The following is a 15,289-nucleotide window of genomic DNA, read 5'->3' as shown; positions in this document are numbered from 1 at the left end:
AAATCAGTGCTTCTCACTTGTCCCAGAGAAGCACGAGGACAGGGAGATTACACATTTACCTCTCCTCAGAGAACAACGCTCCCAAGCTAAAAGAGCCTCTTTCTACTCGTACTCATGTTTTTAAATGCAGCTCAGTGTGTTCCTGTTGCGCACGACTACTGAAAATAGCAGAAAGCAGTGAGATCTACTCTCCCCATCTAATTCCATCCCTGTGTGCTGGAAAACTGGATGAAGAAGGATGAGAGAAGGGAAACTCTACAGCAATGTGCTTTCTAATGCAAATATACCAATGTATCACCAGGGATACAGTTCCCCTCCATTCTTGTTGTTTCTATTAGAACTAACCAACCCATTTACAGCAAAACTTTTCAGAGGAAAATACACTTTTTGGATGAATATATATATTCATCTTGAATACAAATTTACTAATATCCTTTAAAAAAAATGAGAAGCTCCCTTTACATAAAAAAAGTAATATTTTCAGTGCAATCTGGGTTTAAAAAACTTATTTTTTTTTTTTAACGTTAAACTTAAACTGTAACCCCTTCTACGATGGGGTTACAGCGCTGGTGGATAAGGGAAGAGTGACTGATGTCATCTACCTGGACTTGTGCAAAGCATTTGACACTGTCCCAAACATCATCCTTGTCTCTAAATTGGAGAGACATGGACTTGATGGATGGACCACTCGGTGGATAAGGAATTGGCTGGATGGTCGCACTCAAAGAGTTACGGTCAACGGCTTGATGTCCAAGCTGAGACCAGTGATGAGTGGTGTTCCTCAGGGGTCAGTACTGGGACTGGCGCTGTTTAACATCTTTGTCAGCGACATGGACAGTGGGATTGAGTGCGCCCTCAGCGAGTTTGCTGACAACACCAAGCTGTGTGGTGCGGTCGACATGCTGGAGGGAAGGGATGGCATCCAGAGTGACACTGACAGGCTTGAGAGCTGGGCCCGTGTGAACAGCATGAAGTTCAACAAGGCCAAGTGCAAGGTCTGCATGTGGGTCGGGGCAATCCCAAGTACAAATACAGGCTGTGCAGAGAATGGACTGAGAGCAGCCCTGAGGAGAAGGACTTGGGGGTGATGGTTGATGAGAAGCTCAACATGAGCCGGCAATGTGCGCTTGCAGCCCAGGCGGCCAATCGTATCCTGGGCTGCATCAAAAGCAGCGTGGCCAGCAGGTCAAGGGAGGTGATTCTGCCCCCTACTCTGCTCTCGTGAGACCCCACCTGGAGTACTGTGTCCAGCTCTGGGGCCCCCAACATAAGAAGGACATGGAGCTGTTGGAATGAGTCCAGAGGAGGGCCATGAAGATGATCAGAGGGCTGGAGCACCTCTCCTATGAAGACAGGCTGAGAGAGTTGGGGCTGTTCAGCCTGGAGAAGAGAAGGCTCTGGGGAGACCTTCTAGCAGCCTTCCAGTACCTGAAGGGGCTACAGGAAAGCTGGAGAGGGACTTTTTACACGGGCAAGTAGTGACAGGATGAGGGGGAATGGTTTTAAACTGAAAGAGGGGAGATTTAGATTAGGTATTAGGAAGAAATTCTTTACTGTGAGGGTGGTGAGACACTGGAACTGGTTCCCCAGAGAAGCTGTGGCTGCCCCCTCCCTGGCAGTGTTTAAGGCCAGATTGGATGGGTCTTTGAGCAACCTGGTCTAGTGGAAGATGTCCCTGTCTGTGGCAGGGGGGTGGAACTAGATGATCTCTAAGGTCCCACTGTGCTTATATGTTCACAGTGCAATTTCTAGCTTTGAAAACTGTTTCCCCATCTTCATCTTTTAAAAATTTGTGGTATTTTTAGACCCATTCCCTATCACACTAAGATCAGCACAAGAATCTTATCCTGCACACATATTCAAAACATTGACCTACTAGGATAACATCGTCCACTTCAGCCCGGATAACTGGCCCCAGGATGCCAAGGTGTTCTTTATATTCATCTTCATCCTGAAGAGTCGTAAAGGTACTGTCTGTATAGCTTTGGAAAATCACCTTATATGCGGTGCCATCTTTACAGGTTCTGTCATTCATCGTTGTACTGAAAGGAAATCCCCAATTAAAAACCCACACAGTGAATCAGAAATAATAGCTGTGATGAAATCTGAGAACTTGTACAGGATGAACATTTTAGAACATAAAGAATAAACACACAAATAATCGTCAGATGATTCTGAGAATCATGACTTGCAATGTTTAAGCAATTCCAGTTTTACAGTTGGGTACAATAACCTTCAAAGATGTGGTCAGCTATCACTGAAAAACTCCAGCTAGTCTCTGAAAACCCACCTGAGCTCTGTTTTCCTTTTTTACCATTAGCCTTAATAATCTGAATCAGAGCTTAGCTCAGAGTATAGTGAGCCTACCACCTACACCCTACTGTCTCATAGATGTACCTTCTCTGGAAAGCTAACAGAAACACATTTTACATTTGATTATATCTGCATTTTGCAACACAGAGCTGGTAAGAAAAAAATAAGGTTTTAGCCATTCAAACCATTCTTCAGATCTTAAAGAGAAGCACCAAAATGCTATTATTCTGATAAAAAAATATTACCACTCCCTACAAACCTTGCCTCATTATCAATTCTGCAAAAACCAGAAACTTAACCAAAGTCATCTAGTAGGAAAAAAGGCTGGTTTTCAGCTCTCCAACACACTAAGATGGTGGTATATGCCTCGGGCTCTCCAGTTAATTTCACTGGAACTATGCACCTCACACCAGCTGAGGAAGAACCTCACTGGGGAGATCTATCCAGAGCTCTGAGCATAAGGATTTCTTTACTTTGCAAGTGCACAAAGAAACTGGCTGTGGTTTCTGCCATTTTTGCAAGTACCATTTATATGGACTGAGATGAGGCAGGAGGAGACCTGAGAGAATACTGAAATAGTGTGTGTGTGTGGGGGGAAATCAATCAAATAAAATGGAAATTCAGTTTGAGAAATATTACATGTTTGGAGCTGAATTTTGTACAATGAAAATTTTCTTGCTCCTGTTTTTGCTGCTTTTGATAAAAACCTGAAGTTGTGGCAGTTTTGCTCATTTCAAGGGCCCCAAAGTTCAGCTTTTTGATGAAAAGTGACTAGGAATTGTACACATTGTAGGGCGAGCACTGATCCTAATTTGTATGAATTAAGATAATGAATTTTTAAGTACAGAGTTTCTCTCAAGTCACATATACTCTTTGCTGTGGCATAGTGGTCAGTCTTCCCTGTCAAAATGTAAGAAAACCCCTCAGCATTAGGGTCTGTGATCCAGTCACCTTCCGATTTCTCTAAACAGTAGGAACAACAATAAAGTAAAAATAAAGCTGCATGAATTATTGTAAGCATAAAGCAACACCAGTGTGGTTAATCACTTTGCATCTTTCATATATTTTTCAGTACTGCAGCCTTGTGAAGCTGGGAAGTGCTACTATCCTATTTTACAATCTAGAACCGAGACATCAGAACCATTTCTTGCTAGTGCTAGAAACTGGGATTTCATCCTGCCTGTAAGCACCTCCTGTCTGTATCAGATCAGTTAGTCCATTACACTCCTGGAAAGACTGTGTACAGGGAGGTCTCTATCCTGTCTCTACTACAGAATCCAAGAACTCAAGGAGGAAGTAAAATAGGTCATTCAAGTATAACAAAACTAACTGGAAGTTTCCCTCTTGACCTCTTACAGTGGGTTTTTCAACTTCTGTTTTAAAGAGTGTTTCTAGTGAGTCTACAAAAGGGTGTTAGGAAAACAAAGGTAAAGAAAAAAAAAAGTTCTTAGTTGTGTTGCTCTTGACCATAGTAATCTCCCTCTGTGACACTCTAGGGGGGTCCCAGCCTCCCATGTAAAATTCTTAGGGTTCTGCAACTGCAATGTTGGAAATCACATTGCACATTACAGATGCTCTTAAGTTTTATCAACATGTGAACCAACATTCTGCTCATATGTACCAGGATGGTGTGCAAAATGAAAGCAAATGATTTAGCCAAACCTTTTTTTATATCCTGCATAGTTCCAGCAGACCTCTTTAGCTGCAATATAGTATCTCCTCTCATTCCCTTTGCTACGCAGGTAATGTTCAGCAATGTCATCTGGGTTGCGTTGTTCGTTGATATTCACTTTTGGGTCTGTCATATATGGGTCATCAAAGCTCACATAATGGTATTCGTATTCACCACCTGATGTTTCCTCGCTGTAAGATCCTTCCGTAACATACTCATAGTTTCCATCTTCTTGGGGAAGCCCAATCGTGATCAATGGTTTAAGCTGCCGTGGGGTGAGTGTGTAATTTAGCGACTCTCCATGCCTGGCTTTGCTCAGATCTGCTGTATGGTTGGCCTCACTGAGTGCCCCCGTGGTGTTAGTGCAACATGGCAGTGTCGTGTGGTTGGTATCACCTGGAAACAACGTACGGCCAAACTCTGCCATAGAATTGGTGATATTTTGGGGCTTTTTACTCCTTGGGCTCAGCAAGTGGGTCGTTTTTGGATATTCCTTTTTTTTCCTTCGGATCTTGATGAAGGTTCCAGGTGTACTCATAGTATCATTCTTGTTCCCCTCCTTTCCTTTCAGAGTTGGGTGCATGTGGCTCCCTTTCTGTTTTTCTTCCATTAGATGTGAGAACCCTTGATACTTCTTCATATGCTTCTCATTTATGAATGCTGTACCATTTCTGCCATGATGATTTAACTTACCACTAACAGATTTATCTAAATTTGCCTCTAATCCCAGACTCCCCTTTGCAGACACCAAATTCCATTCCTCATTTGTCATTTTAGATGAATATTTCCCAGCCCTGGGCAATGATGCTTCTAGTAAGTTCTTCGCTAGGGCAGGGCTGGAATTAGGGCTTATATTGCCTAACATATGATCTAAAGAAAAAATATCTGCTTGTTTATCTTTGGATAGCTTGGGTTCAGAGAGACTGGACGCATTAGACCCATCTTCTACAATGAGGTCCAAAGCAAGCGTCAAGTTATCTGGACGCATGGCATTTTCCATCTTGGTTTCCTCCTCTTCCAGTTCATCATCATAATCATTTGGAAGCTGGCTGGTTCCCACCATGGCTATATCGGATGTGTTCTCTGCAGGATGCACAGAATGAGGTATACTTGTCTTGTCAAAAAATGAGCCATTTTTATTTCGTACATGATTTAGAAGGGCAGTCATCTTTTGGACGGAGTAAAACTTCATGGCCAGTGAGTTTCGCCTTTTCCTTTTACTCCTGATGTTATAATTTCTTCTTCCCATGCTTTCCTCTTGATGCTCTTCTGAAAAAAATGTACTGTCCTTTCCTTCAGCTGGAAGCTCTTCTGCAACATTCATTTGGCCTTCCCCACTGCTCAGCAAGTGTTCACTTGCAGACACGTTACCGTGATCTATTTCATAATTACTTTGGCTTCTATTCTCAAACAGCAAGTCAGCCTTTCCGTCACTTGTGCTAGCTAAAAATAAGTCCTCTTCTGCTGTGAGTGATGTGTGATTTGCCTGGAATGTTTCGGCCTTGATTGGGGGAAGAGGAGTGATAGGAGTTTCTAAGAACTCAGAGGTGTTTGTGGATTCACTACTATTTATAGCTGTCAGAACAGAGCCAGCTGCCACCTCAGCACTCACGGCAGCAGTGCCTTCGTACTGTTCCCAGGCTAGAGCTGTAAGGTTTTGTTTTTCTTCATTGCCTGTTGCCTTCCTTGAGCTTCGTATGGAGTAAAAAGAAGCCAGGTAATCCTGATAATCCGAATCCTCCTTATCTCCTCCTTCTTGCACATCTTCTTCAACTGAGGCAGAAACAGCCTTTTTATCAGTCTTGATGGAAGTGAAATCCACAACATCAAACATGTAATCTTCCTCATAGTCACATTTGGCATCTCTGAATCTCAGCCTCATGCCGTAACTCATCTCTGGAGTACCCCAGGATGCTAAAAGCCAAGTACCTGCAATTGAAATAAAGTGTTTTTCTAATATGCAGTAGTTACAAGAGTGGACATTGCCTATCATGTAAGTGGTCAGGACAAGTTGCTGGGTTCATTTCTTTCTACAGCACCTGCTATAGCAGAGTGCTAACCCTCATCTGGGATTTCCACGAGCAGTCATTGCAATTAAAAATAATTAATAAATTTAAATAAATAATAGCACATATAAATAAATACACCCAAGAGCTGGAGCTCTTCTCCACAGATTAAGCTGTACCTAGGACCTGAGTCCAAACATAACCCATGAAAGAGGTGGATGTGAAAAAGAAAGAAAGAAACGATATAAAGGATCTATGTTTAGATCTGGATCTAAGATTGGGATTTTTTTGAGATAAAGTTTTAACTTTGTCCTGTCCTTAGTGTTGTATGCATTGCCACACAGACAGAGCGTTCTGAACAGAACAAATACGTTCTGAGGCAATGTTGACAAACATCTGATAAACACAGCACTTTAAAAGCTTTTGAATGCATAAAGGATGATCTTTATTCTTTTAAAGTAATTTGAATTTCCAATCTGGACACAAAACATTAAGCTGCCAATCTAAGGCACGTCAGAGTAACTTAAGGGTTTTAATAATTCCTCCAAAACCTAGTCAGAAGATAAGCTCTCTACTTGAAACTAGGATCTGCAGAGAACAAAATACAATCTGTTTCCCTAAACAGCATCAAATCAAGTTCTTTGCTTGTTACAGCTTACTGTTAGAACTAGTAGAAATGACAGAATAGACAGAATTAACAGAGCTTGAGAAAACTAGCCTTTTTTATTAAAAAGGTCACATACAATTTTTCTGTATTTATCAGAGTTTGAAGTGACCTGCATAACTTTCCTGATTTCTAACAGCAAATTTACAACAGAAAACATGCCCTAGATGGAAAGAAGAGATGACATACCAAAATCAAACAAAAGCACAACTTCATCACTGGGGAGGTTCCCATAAAGTCTGATGGAGTTACAATTATCTCTGAGCTACGAAGAACGGCTGAGGGAGCTGGGGTTGTTTAGCCTGGAGAAGAGGAGGCTCAGAGGTGACCTTAGTGCAGTCTACAACTACCTGAAGGGAGGTTGTAGTGCAGTGGGAGTCGGCCTCTTCTCCCAGGCAACTAGCGATAGGACAAGAGGACACAGCCTCAAGCTTCGCCAGGGGAGGTTCAGGTTGGACATGAGGAAGAATTTCTTCTCAGAAAGGGTCATTAGCCATTGGAAGGGGCTGCCCAGGGAGGTGGTGGAGTCACCATCTCTGGATGTGTTTAAGAAAAGACTGGACATGGCACTTAGTGCCCTGGTCTAGTTGACAGGGTGGTGTCAGGGCAATGGTTGGACTCGATGGTCCCTGAGGTCTTTTCCAACCTGGTTGATTCTGTGGTTCTGTGATAACAAATAGCATAATTGGACAGCCTTGGTCCATTTTAGCTAACTTAGAATGGACAAGTATGAGGCAAAACTGGGAATCATACAGTGGAGTTGATACTGGATTGTTTGCAAGGACAGGCTTAGCGTTGCCTTAAAATGATCATTGCTAACCCCAATACTGATTGTGAAGTGAAAAAAACCCAACAAAACACAACAAAGAGAGCCTCAGCACAGCATAAAATTATGCTACGTGCTAAGTCTGTGTAGCCAACAAAGCTCCATAGACATCAGCTGTACTGGAGAATGATTCAAAATTTAGGTAAGTTCTTACAGGCTGGAGATTAAAAAATGTCTTAGAAGAGCTGTCAAACACTATAGTTTGACCACTTACCAACATTGTCCATTTCCACTGTGACCGATTCTCCACTCATTGGGAAAAGGTTCAACACATCTTCGTATTTTCCTTGATACAGAAAAGAGTGCCCAGAAAGTCGAACTGAGACAATCTCATCCTGAGTGCCAACACTGGAGAAGTGCCACTGAACCACGCTATCTTGGCAAAATCCAAGGATTTCACTGCTGTCAGACACATAGCCATTTATTGCTGAAAGGAAAGCAAAATAAAAGCGGTCTCAATATTTTCAGAGTAAGACTTCTAAAAATCTCCTGTTCTTTGTTATCAGTCCACTGAACTGGACTCACATTTGCACCTGGAAATAGACTGACACAGGGCTGAAACCACAACAGCCTTGATGGAGATTCCAGCTCTGAAAATAGTATCTCCACGGTAGCATGGTGCTGTGTCAAAGGTAAGTAACTCTTGCCTTTGCTTCACGGTCCAGAGCCAGCCTGGTCCCTAAAATATTGCATATTTCTGTAGAGTGCCACCTGGCATGGTTAGAAGTTCACTGACTCTCTAGAGAAATTCCCTCATTGCACTACATCTGAGAACAAGCAATCACGGAATGCTCAGGTTCACATGAGCTTTCATAATATCCAGCTTGATATCCCACTCACTGTGCATGATGTTTGAGTTATAGAACTTGGGGTCATCCCTTTTAACACCGGCAGGGTTGCTGCAGTAGTCCTTGATGTTATCCTCTATGTACCAGCTCTTATTTTCATCGAACACAGCAAACATGGCCTGCTGCTCCCCATCTGCCTTTTTCTGGAAGACAACCAACACAGCAGTTACATTTTACAAGCAGACACACGTATTAAGGACTCAATCCTACTATCTTTCTTACTTACTATGTAAGCAATACAAGCTTCACCAGAGTTGTGGTAAGCATGATCCAAAGGCTAAGTGAAAGGGAGTAAGGGGTCATTTTCAGGACTTCAAGGTGACAATCCTGCTACTGCAACCAACCTGTGGAGCACCGAGCAAGCCACTAGCACTGCTGATATGCAGATGGTACACAACTGGACTCTCTGTAAAAGGACCAGCCTCCTGGTTTGACTTGAGCACAAGCTTTTGACATTTTTTCTCCCAAGTGATGCTCAAGTCTTTGCCAAGCAAGATTTCAATGGATGGCAAAGAGAACCACTCTCCCAGAACTCTCCCATGCTGTTTGGGTTACTCTGCATTCAGTGATGCCCGAGATTGTCACACCCTGTTGAGTTATGTCTGTTACAGAACGGGACCAGCTCAGATCTGAATGTCTTGAAGGTATAATACCAGCAAGAAAGTTTATTATGAAGTCTAGAAATAGATGTTCAAGTCAGGCTGACCTTTTGTTGAAACGCTGCTCTTGCTAAGAAAATCAGAATATAATTCCTCTACTGCTGTGGACAGTCTTGAAGACTGTTTCTTCAAGCCATTTCTTCAGGAGCCTAGTGGCTTAATTGCTCTCTACACGACAGCTCCCTAAGGGGAGCAAAACCAAATTCACTGTAGATCAAATATTATTTGAGCAAAATCTAGCTCTAAGAGGCTGCCAAACATGTTACCTGAACACCCTTCTGCGTCAATGCTTCACTTTTACAAATCAGAAGTGGGCCAATCAGTCCAGAGGCTATATCTCTCTCAATATCCACAGCACTATGATATAGCCTTGTAATACATTGTGCATCCTGTGCAGTGGGTTGGTCCGTTTTAGCAATTTTCCATTCGTAAGTGTATGTCTCCCCTGGTTCAATTCCTCTGCTCTGGGTGTCATTGCCTAAGGAAAAATAAAGGAGGGGAACAGTAATGATACAAACTTAGAGCCAGTTATATAACATCAGGCTGCACCTTTTTAATGACATTGGTGCAGTTATGCCATTTCAAGCTACCTCTGAGATACCTGAAGTTCAGCATGAACTTTTGTGTCTCTCTAAAATCACAAACAAGAACAGAAAACTAAGACACCAAGAAAGGGTATTTGTCTATGCTTTGCAGATAATACCTTGGTTTCTCTATAAGGCAAACCCAACAGGTCAGCAGAGGCAGAGCACAGAACTGAGGTCTCCCAGTCACGCACATTCTTAGCCACAGCGTCTCCTTCAAAGCAATGAAACCCTCCACAACAGTTAGTGGGATGCAAAATGGAAGTCACAAATTTCTTACTTGTGGGATCTGGAGGATAATCAGCTCCTTCTGCATTCTTTGAAAGTGTTACTCCATGGAAGTAAATGCTGTAGGGTCGACTGGCCTTATTTTTGAATACAATCTATATTGATACAGAAATGAAAAAAAAATAATTTAGTATTCAGCAGATCCTTGTCTGAATACATAAAAGTTTCAACTACAAGAGAATTTTCCTGGTTTCAGCCCAGCAAGTGCTGGAAAGGCAAAGGGATGTCTTAAATATTGTCTGATAATATAAATCCACAGTCTAAATGCTGCTGGTACCCTGCTGCTGGGCTGAACTTCACTCAATGGGCTCTACAAAGCCCCTGGAAAATCCTAAATGAACACTTTTTCTTCCAGCTGCTAGGCACGCACTACCTCAAGGAATATGAAGTTATTGACTAAAGTTCTTAAGAACTTTCAATATGGGAGAAAACAAATTTAACCAGATTTAAAACCAAATCTTGTCCCAGATTCCAAGACCCAAAGGGGATATGGGAGGAAAAGGCAAAATGTCCTGCCTATTCTTGATGAACCCAGAAAAAAAAGAAGAAATGTGCTAAACTCAAATTCAGAGTCACAGAGTCATGGTGGCAGTTAAAGGTCATGAAACTTTGTGATGCATCATTAAGCGACAACAGAAAGACAAGTGGATGCGACAGCAGTGCCAATGCTTTGTAGTTTCATTTCATAACTCCATGAAAGATCATTTAACTATGAAAACTGAGTACCATTGTCTAAAACAGCCAGAAAAAATAACAACACAAAGAATGAGGGGCTCATGAAGTTTGGCCTCACATCCAAATTCTCCCCAGAAGCCCACCTGGGTCTAAATTTTTTCCATTTTGGACCAGTGTCAACATATAAATACATTTTATAAAGAGTGTGAATGAAGTGTGTTTATGTTGTAAAATAAAGCACAATCATGGAAACTATAGAGGGAATGCTGAAAAATTTAAGCTGAACACTGTCACTTGTGATCATAACTTTTAATAGGGACAATATTTATAACATTAGCTATATTTTTTTGAAAAAAAAAAAATCAAACTAGTTCTTTTGTATCTCTGCTTAACAGAAAGTTATGCTATAGGATAAATAATCTCTGAATTTATGTTACTTACTTTGACTTTGTCATTGAGTTGAGCTCTGATAATAGGTCCCAAGATTCCAGTTTCCTTGGGACGAGGATTTTCCAGACGTTTAGTGAAGCTGCCATCGGTATATTGCCTAAAAATAGCCTTCTTATACTTTTTACCTATGAGATTTGAGAAGTTGTCCAAGTGCTGCGCTTTGTAGTGTCTTAAAAATAAAGAAAAAGACAAATGATCAACAAAACTTAAATAGTGACATCTATTAGAATACAGAATTAGTACTCAAGCAACTGGTAGAAACCTCACTGCTTGAAAAATATCCAAGCCCTAAACTAACCTGATGCTCTTCACCCCAAATTCTAACCTAAATTAGGTAAGAAGAAGCTTGGAACATGATTTATGTTTTAGCATCACATATGACCAATGAGTATCAGTTTACATTTAATTTAATAGGGTATACATGCAAGAAAAACAAACTGAAGCAGCAGCTACATTTTCAAGATAAGATAGCAGAAATCATTGCTGTCCTTTTACAAAGGTAGAGTTGAGCATAGAAAAAATAACCAATTTGCTTAGAGTAGCAAAGACTAGGAGAGACAGGAACAGATAATCTTAATCCCAGTCAAGCACCATAGAATAAGTAGTGTTACACTCAGGTTTAAAAACATTAGAATTGTTAATGCCCAGAGCAAAACTAGGATGAACACTGGGAAGTAACACAGAGTAACATGTTTGTCCTGGTCACTTGCGCTTCAAAAAACATTACTGAACAGGGATAAACTCTTTAATTTTGAACAAAGGAGGAAAAATCAGAGCACTGAGGCGGTTAAGTAATGCCACGTAACTAGCAGGGAAAGATATAAAAGTTTCCTCTGTGCAGTCCAAGAGCAAATAAGAAGGGAAGCAAATCATACTAAACAAGGAGAAATACTTAAGAGTTACGTGAACACTATATTCTGAGGGGGTATATGAAACTATAAGCCCATCCAGGGTAAGGAATTTGTCTTGTTCTGCTTAAATCCTTAAAGGTTCTTATGAACATCAGCTTGTAAAGTCATCAGTAGTCTGTCAGTTCCCCACTGCTAGATTACAGATTTAACCTTACAGTGCACTGGCAGCATTGTGTACCATGACCTCGTGTGTTACAGAATTCCTTCTATTTACCTTAAGTTGAACAAAATAGCCCCATATGCTTCCTTATTACAACTGTTACTACATCTATATTGGTGCCATGCAAAGGTCATTTATAGAGAGACCTCTCTTTCTCCCATTCCCTAAACACTTTATTGTACTGAACTTTTAAAACCCTTTATTCTCCAGAAATATTCCCTCCTTCCTTTTCCCTTCACAGAATCACAGAATCAACCAGGTTGGAAGAGACCTCTGGGATCATCGAGTCCAACCATTGCCCTGACACCACCCTGTCAACTAGACCACCTTTTAAGGATTGTTTATTTCAGCAGAATTCATGTTGAAAAGTAATTTAGAAAATAGGCTGCATGTTACTTAGGGCATTTCCTCAGTCATCTTCATATTTTGGGCTCCCTGTTAGAGGCAAAAGAAGGTGTCCACTTGTGGGCTCCTCACCAAGAAAGTCATTGACACACTGGTGAGAGTCCAGTGGAGGGCCACCACGGTGATTAGGGAGCTAGAGCCCATGACATAGAAGCAAAATCTTGGTTTATTTAGTCGTGCAAAGACATGGCTAGGAGAGCGTCTTATTTTTTATCTTCAACTATCAAATGGGAGATTATAGAGCAAACAGAACCAGATTCTTCTCAGAGTTGCATAGTGAAGAGATGAGATACAATGGACACAATGTGCAACAGGAGAAAGTCTGATTAGAGACAAGGAAAAATTTTTTCTCTGTGAGGTTGCAAAGGTGCCCAAAGAAATTGAGTCCCCATCCATAGAGACAATGAAAACTCAACTGTGTAAGGCCCTGTGCAACTGGATCCAACTTTGCCGTTGGATCTCCAGAGGTCCTCTCCAACCTGAATTATTCTGTGATTTCATGTTAACATTCCATATTATGTTGACAAAGTATTTTACCTATCAAGGCTGTCTGGAATACTCGGCGCATAATCCCAAGTAACTTCTTCTGCAGCAATGAAATATTCCCAGCTTTTGACCATAAGACGTTCTTTATAGGAGAGACGACTCTTCTTCACCTCTTTGTCCCCACAGTCTCTTACAGTGAGGTAACCGTGCATTCCAGCTAATTAAGAAGAAACAGTACCATAGTGATTTTCCATTTTATGAACTCTTACCACTTCAACTGCATTTCTCATTTCTTTAGCTAAGGCTGCCAGCGTTTGTTCATCTGATTGCTATCTTTTCAGGCTTGAAAAGGCTGCATCCATGCAGACTATACATAGGCTGGGAGCCTTCCAAGGAGCCCATATTAATCAAATGGAATACAGAAGCTCTCCCAACTAGCCCTCTTTGAAAATACCAGCTGAACAGATAGAAAGATATTTTTTTCCTGTTTTTTTTTTCAAAACACATCTTCCAGCTCTTGTAAGAGAAACTTTTCTCTCATTTTTTAAAACAGAATTCTGATCACTGCTGAGAGAGATACCCACTTTCAAATGATGAGCAGCAAATACTTTCATCAGATTGAGTGACCCTTAGCTGAAAGCGCGCAGTTTCTCAGGAAATAGGTGGTTCCTTACTCATTTTATAATGGTGCTTATCTGAATGACTCACAGAGACTTAGACGCTCAAGTACTGATTCACTGTTGCTCTGTGATCTGCATGCAGCAGTGAAGCTGTGGATAAGAACACCTGTTATTTCATCGTGCACATCTCGTTCCAACAGAATGCCCTGTTCTCTAGTGGTTTCTTAGTGAAATGACAACCACCTGAAACACAGTGACTACCACTGCACAACAGCAGAAGCCATTTGGGACATTAAAAAAAAAGAGAAGGACAACTCTATAGTTGCTTAATAAATAGATGTTTCCTTGCCTTGCAGGTGCTTTTGGACAAGAGAAGATATCAGCCACCTTCCTTCTTCACTCACTGTCATGTTTACTGTGGTTGATGCTCCTCCCACGAGGTTAACAGTAGAAACTCGGCGATGTCTTTGCTCCATGGACTGGCCGTTGATATGAATGGAGAAAATTTCTGGCTTGGAACTCATTCCTATCAAATGCCAGCTAATGTTGTCATATGCACAAGCCTCTAAATCTGAAAGAGAAATGAAAGTAGGGTTCAGAATACAGGCAAATCATGCAAGTTGCCTACGCACACTAGGTCTGAGACTTTGCTCAAAACATTAAAGAAATCTCTGACTCCTGTGATCAGTGTTTGCAACAAGAGGAAGTTTCAGAAGCTTGTAAATGGAACAGATACCAAAATCCTGTACGTCAGCGGAAGAGAGGTGTTTAAATCTTACATGCAAGTGACTGTCCCTGTTTGGAAGGCGGTGGCGGGGGGAGAGAAAAGAAAAAGGCAAGGATCCAAGCTAAAGAATGAGGTTGTATCTTGTGCCAGTAACTACCCTATCCAATAGTCGTTTTAAAAACTCCGCCTAAGACAGGCTTTTGTATTTGCTCAATGGACTGGACAGAGATATGAAAGTAGCTCAGGAAAACCCTAGCAACAGAACAGCCCCATTACCACCTTCCTAGTCTTCCCATTTAATTGTCTAATTTAATGGTAACAGACTTTCCACTTCCAGGAAGTTCTTCACATAGGTATGTTCTAGATGCTGTAAAACCAGCAGTTCACTTAATCACATCACTCGCTCCCCATCAGCAGAGTAAAAAAATGAGGGATTTCTTTTTTTTTTTTTAAAAAAAAAAGTTGGTAATCCTGTTCTTCAAGCAGAACTCTTAGACGTAATCTTGTTCTTATCAGCAACATGGCATGTACAGCTTCTCTTCTAGAATTTAGAAGAGACGTTCTAAAAAAGGCTGTATCCCATCCCTCCACGTTCTTGTTCTCTTGCATAAAAAGCAAACAAAGGTAATATTCAGTCTTCATCAATGTTAATTTAATTTCACATAAGTCTGAACAGTACCTGGTAATGTTCCATCAGTATAGCCATTAATTGTGTACTTGAGTGATGCTGATCTTTGCCAACTCTTGTTTTCATCAAACACACCAAACATCAGAACATACTCCTTGTCGAAAAGTTTCTGTGACCCATCCTCATTTAGGCTTCCTATGAAGGAGAAACAACAGATCTTAATTGGAAGTAGAAATAAAGCTGTTTTCACTTCAATGTAGTGGCATTAATGTGTATTTAATGAGCTTGCTTCACCTGTTACCATGTACTGGCTAAGCCTGACCAAAACAAGACCTTAAGAATGCTCATAAAGTGATTTTATTTCTGA

The 15,289-nt window shown here is 41.2% G+C and overlaps 1 protein-coding gene across 1 annotated transcript in view; it reads right to left on the bottom strand.

Annotated features, from left to right (window-relative positions):
* Positions 1-15,289, bottom strand: part of F5 (coagulation factor V) — a 38,298-nt gene that overhangs the window by 12,360 nt on the left and 10,649 nt on the right. The window contains exons 6-15 of the mRNA XM_068417364.1: positions 14,974-15,117; positions 13,917-14,138; positions 12,999-13,164; positions 10,977-11,154; positions 9,853-9,955; positions 9,255-9,466; positions 8,322-8,472; positions 7,696-7,908; positions 3,976-5,914; positions 1,877-2,042 (exon numbers count right to left, since the gene is read on the bottom strand). Of these exons, the coding sequence (XP_068273465.1) occupies positions 1,877-2,042; positions 3,976-5,914; positions 7,696-7,908; positions 8,322-8,472; positions 9,255-9,466; positions 9,853-9,955; positions 10,977-11,154; positions 12,999-13,164; positions 13,917-14,138; positions 14,974-15,117 (3,494 nt within the window). The remainder of the gene's footprint in view (positions 1-1,876; positions 2,043-3,975; positions 5,915-7,695; positions 7,909-8,321; positions 8,473-9,254; positions 9,467-9,852; positions 9,956-10,976; positions 11,155-12,998; positions 13,165-13,916; positions 14,139-14,973; positions 15,118-15,289) is intronic.

Source organism: Nyctibius grandis, chromosome 23, assembly GCF_013368605.1.
Source record: "Nyctibius grandis isolate bNycGra1 chromosome 23, bNycGra1.pri, whole genome shotgun sequence".
Lineage (NCBI taxonomy): Eukaryota > Metazoa > Chordata > Aves > Nyctibiiformes > Nyctibiidae > Nyctibius > Nyctibius grandis.
This window is presented reverse-complemented; position numbering and strand designations above follow the sequence as displayed.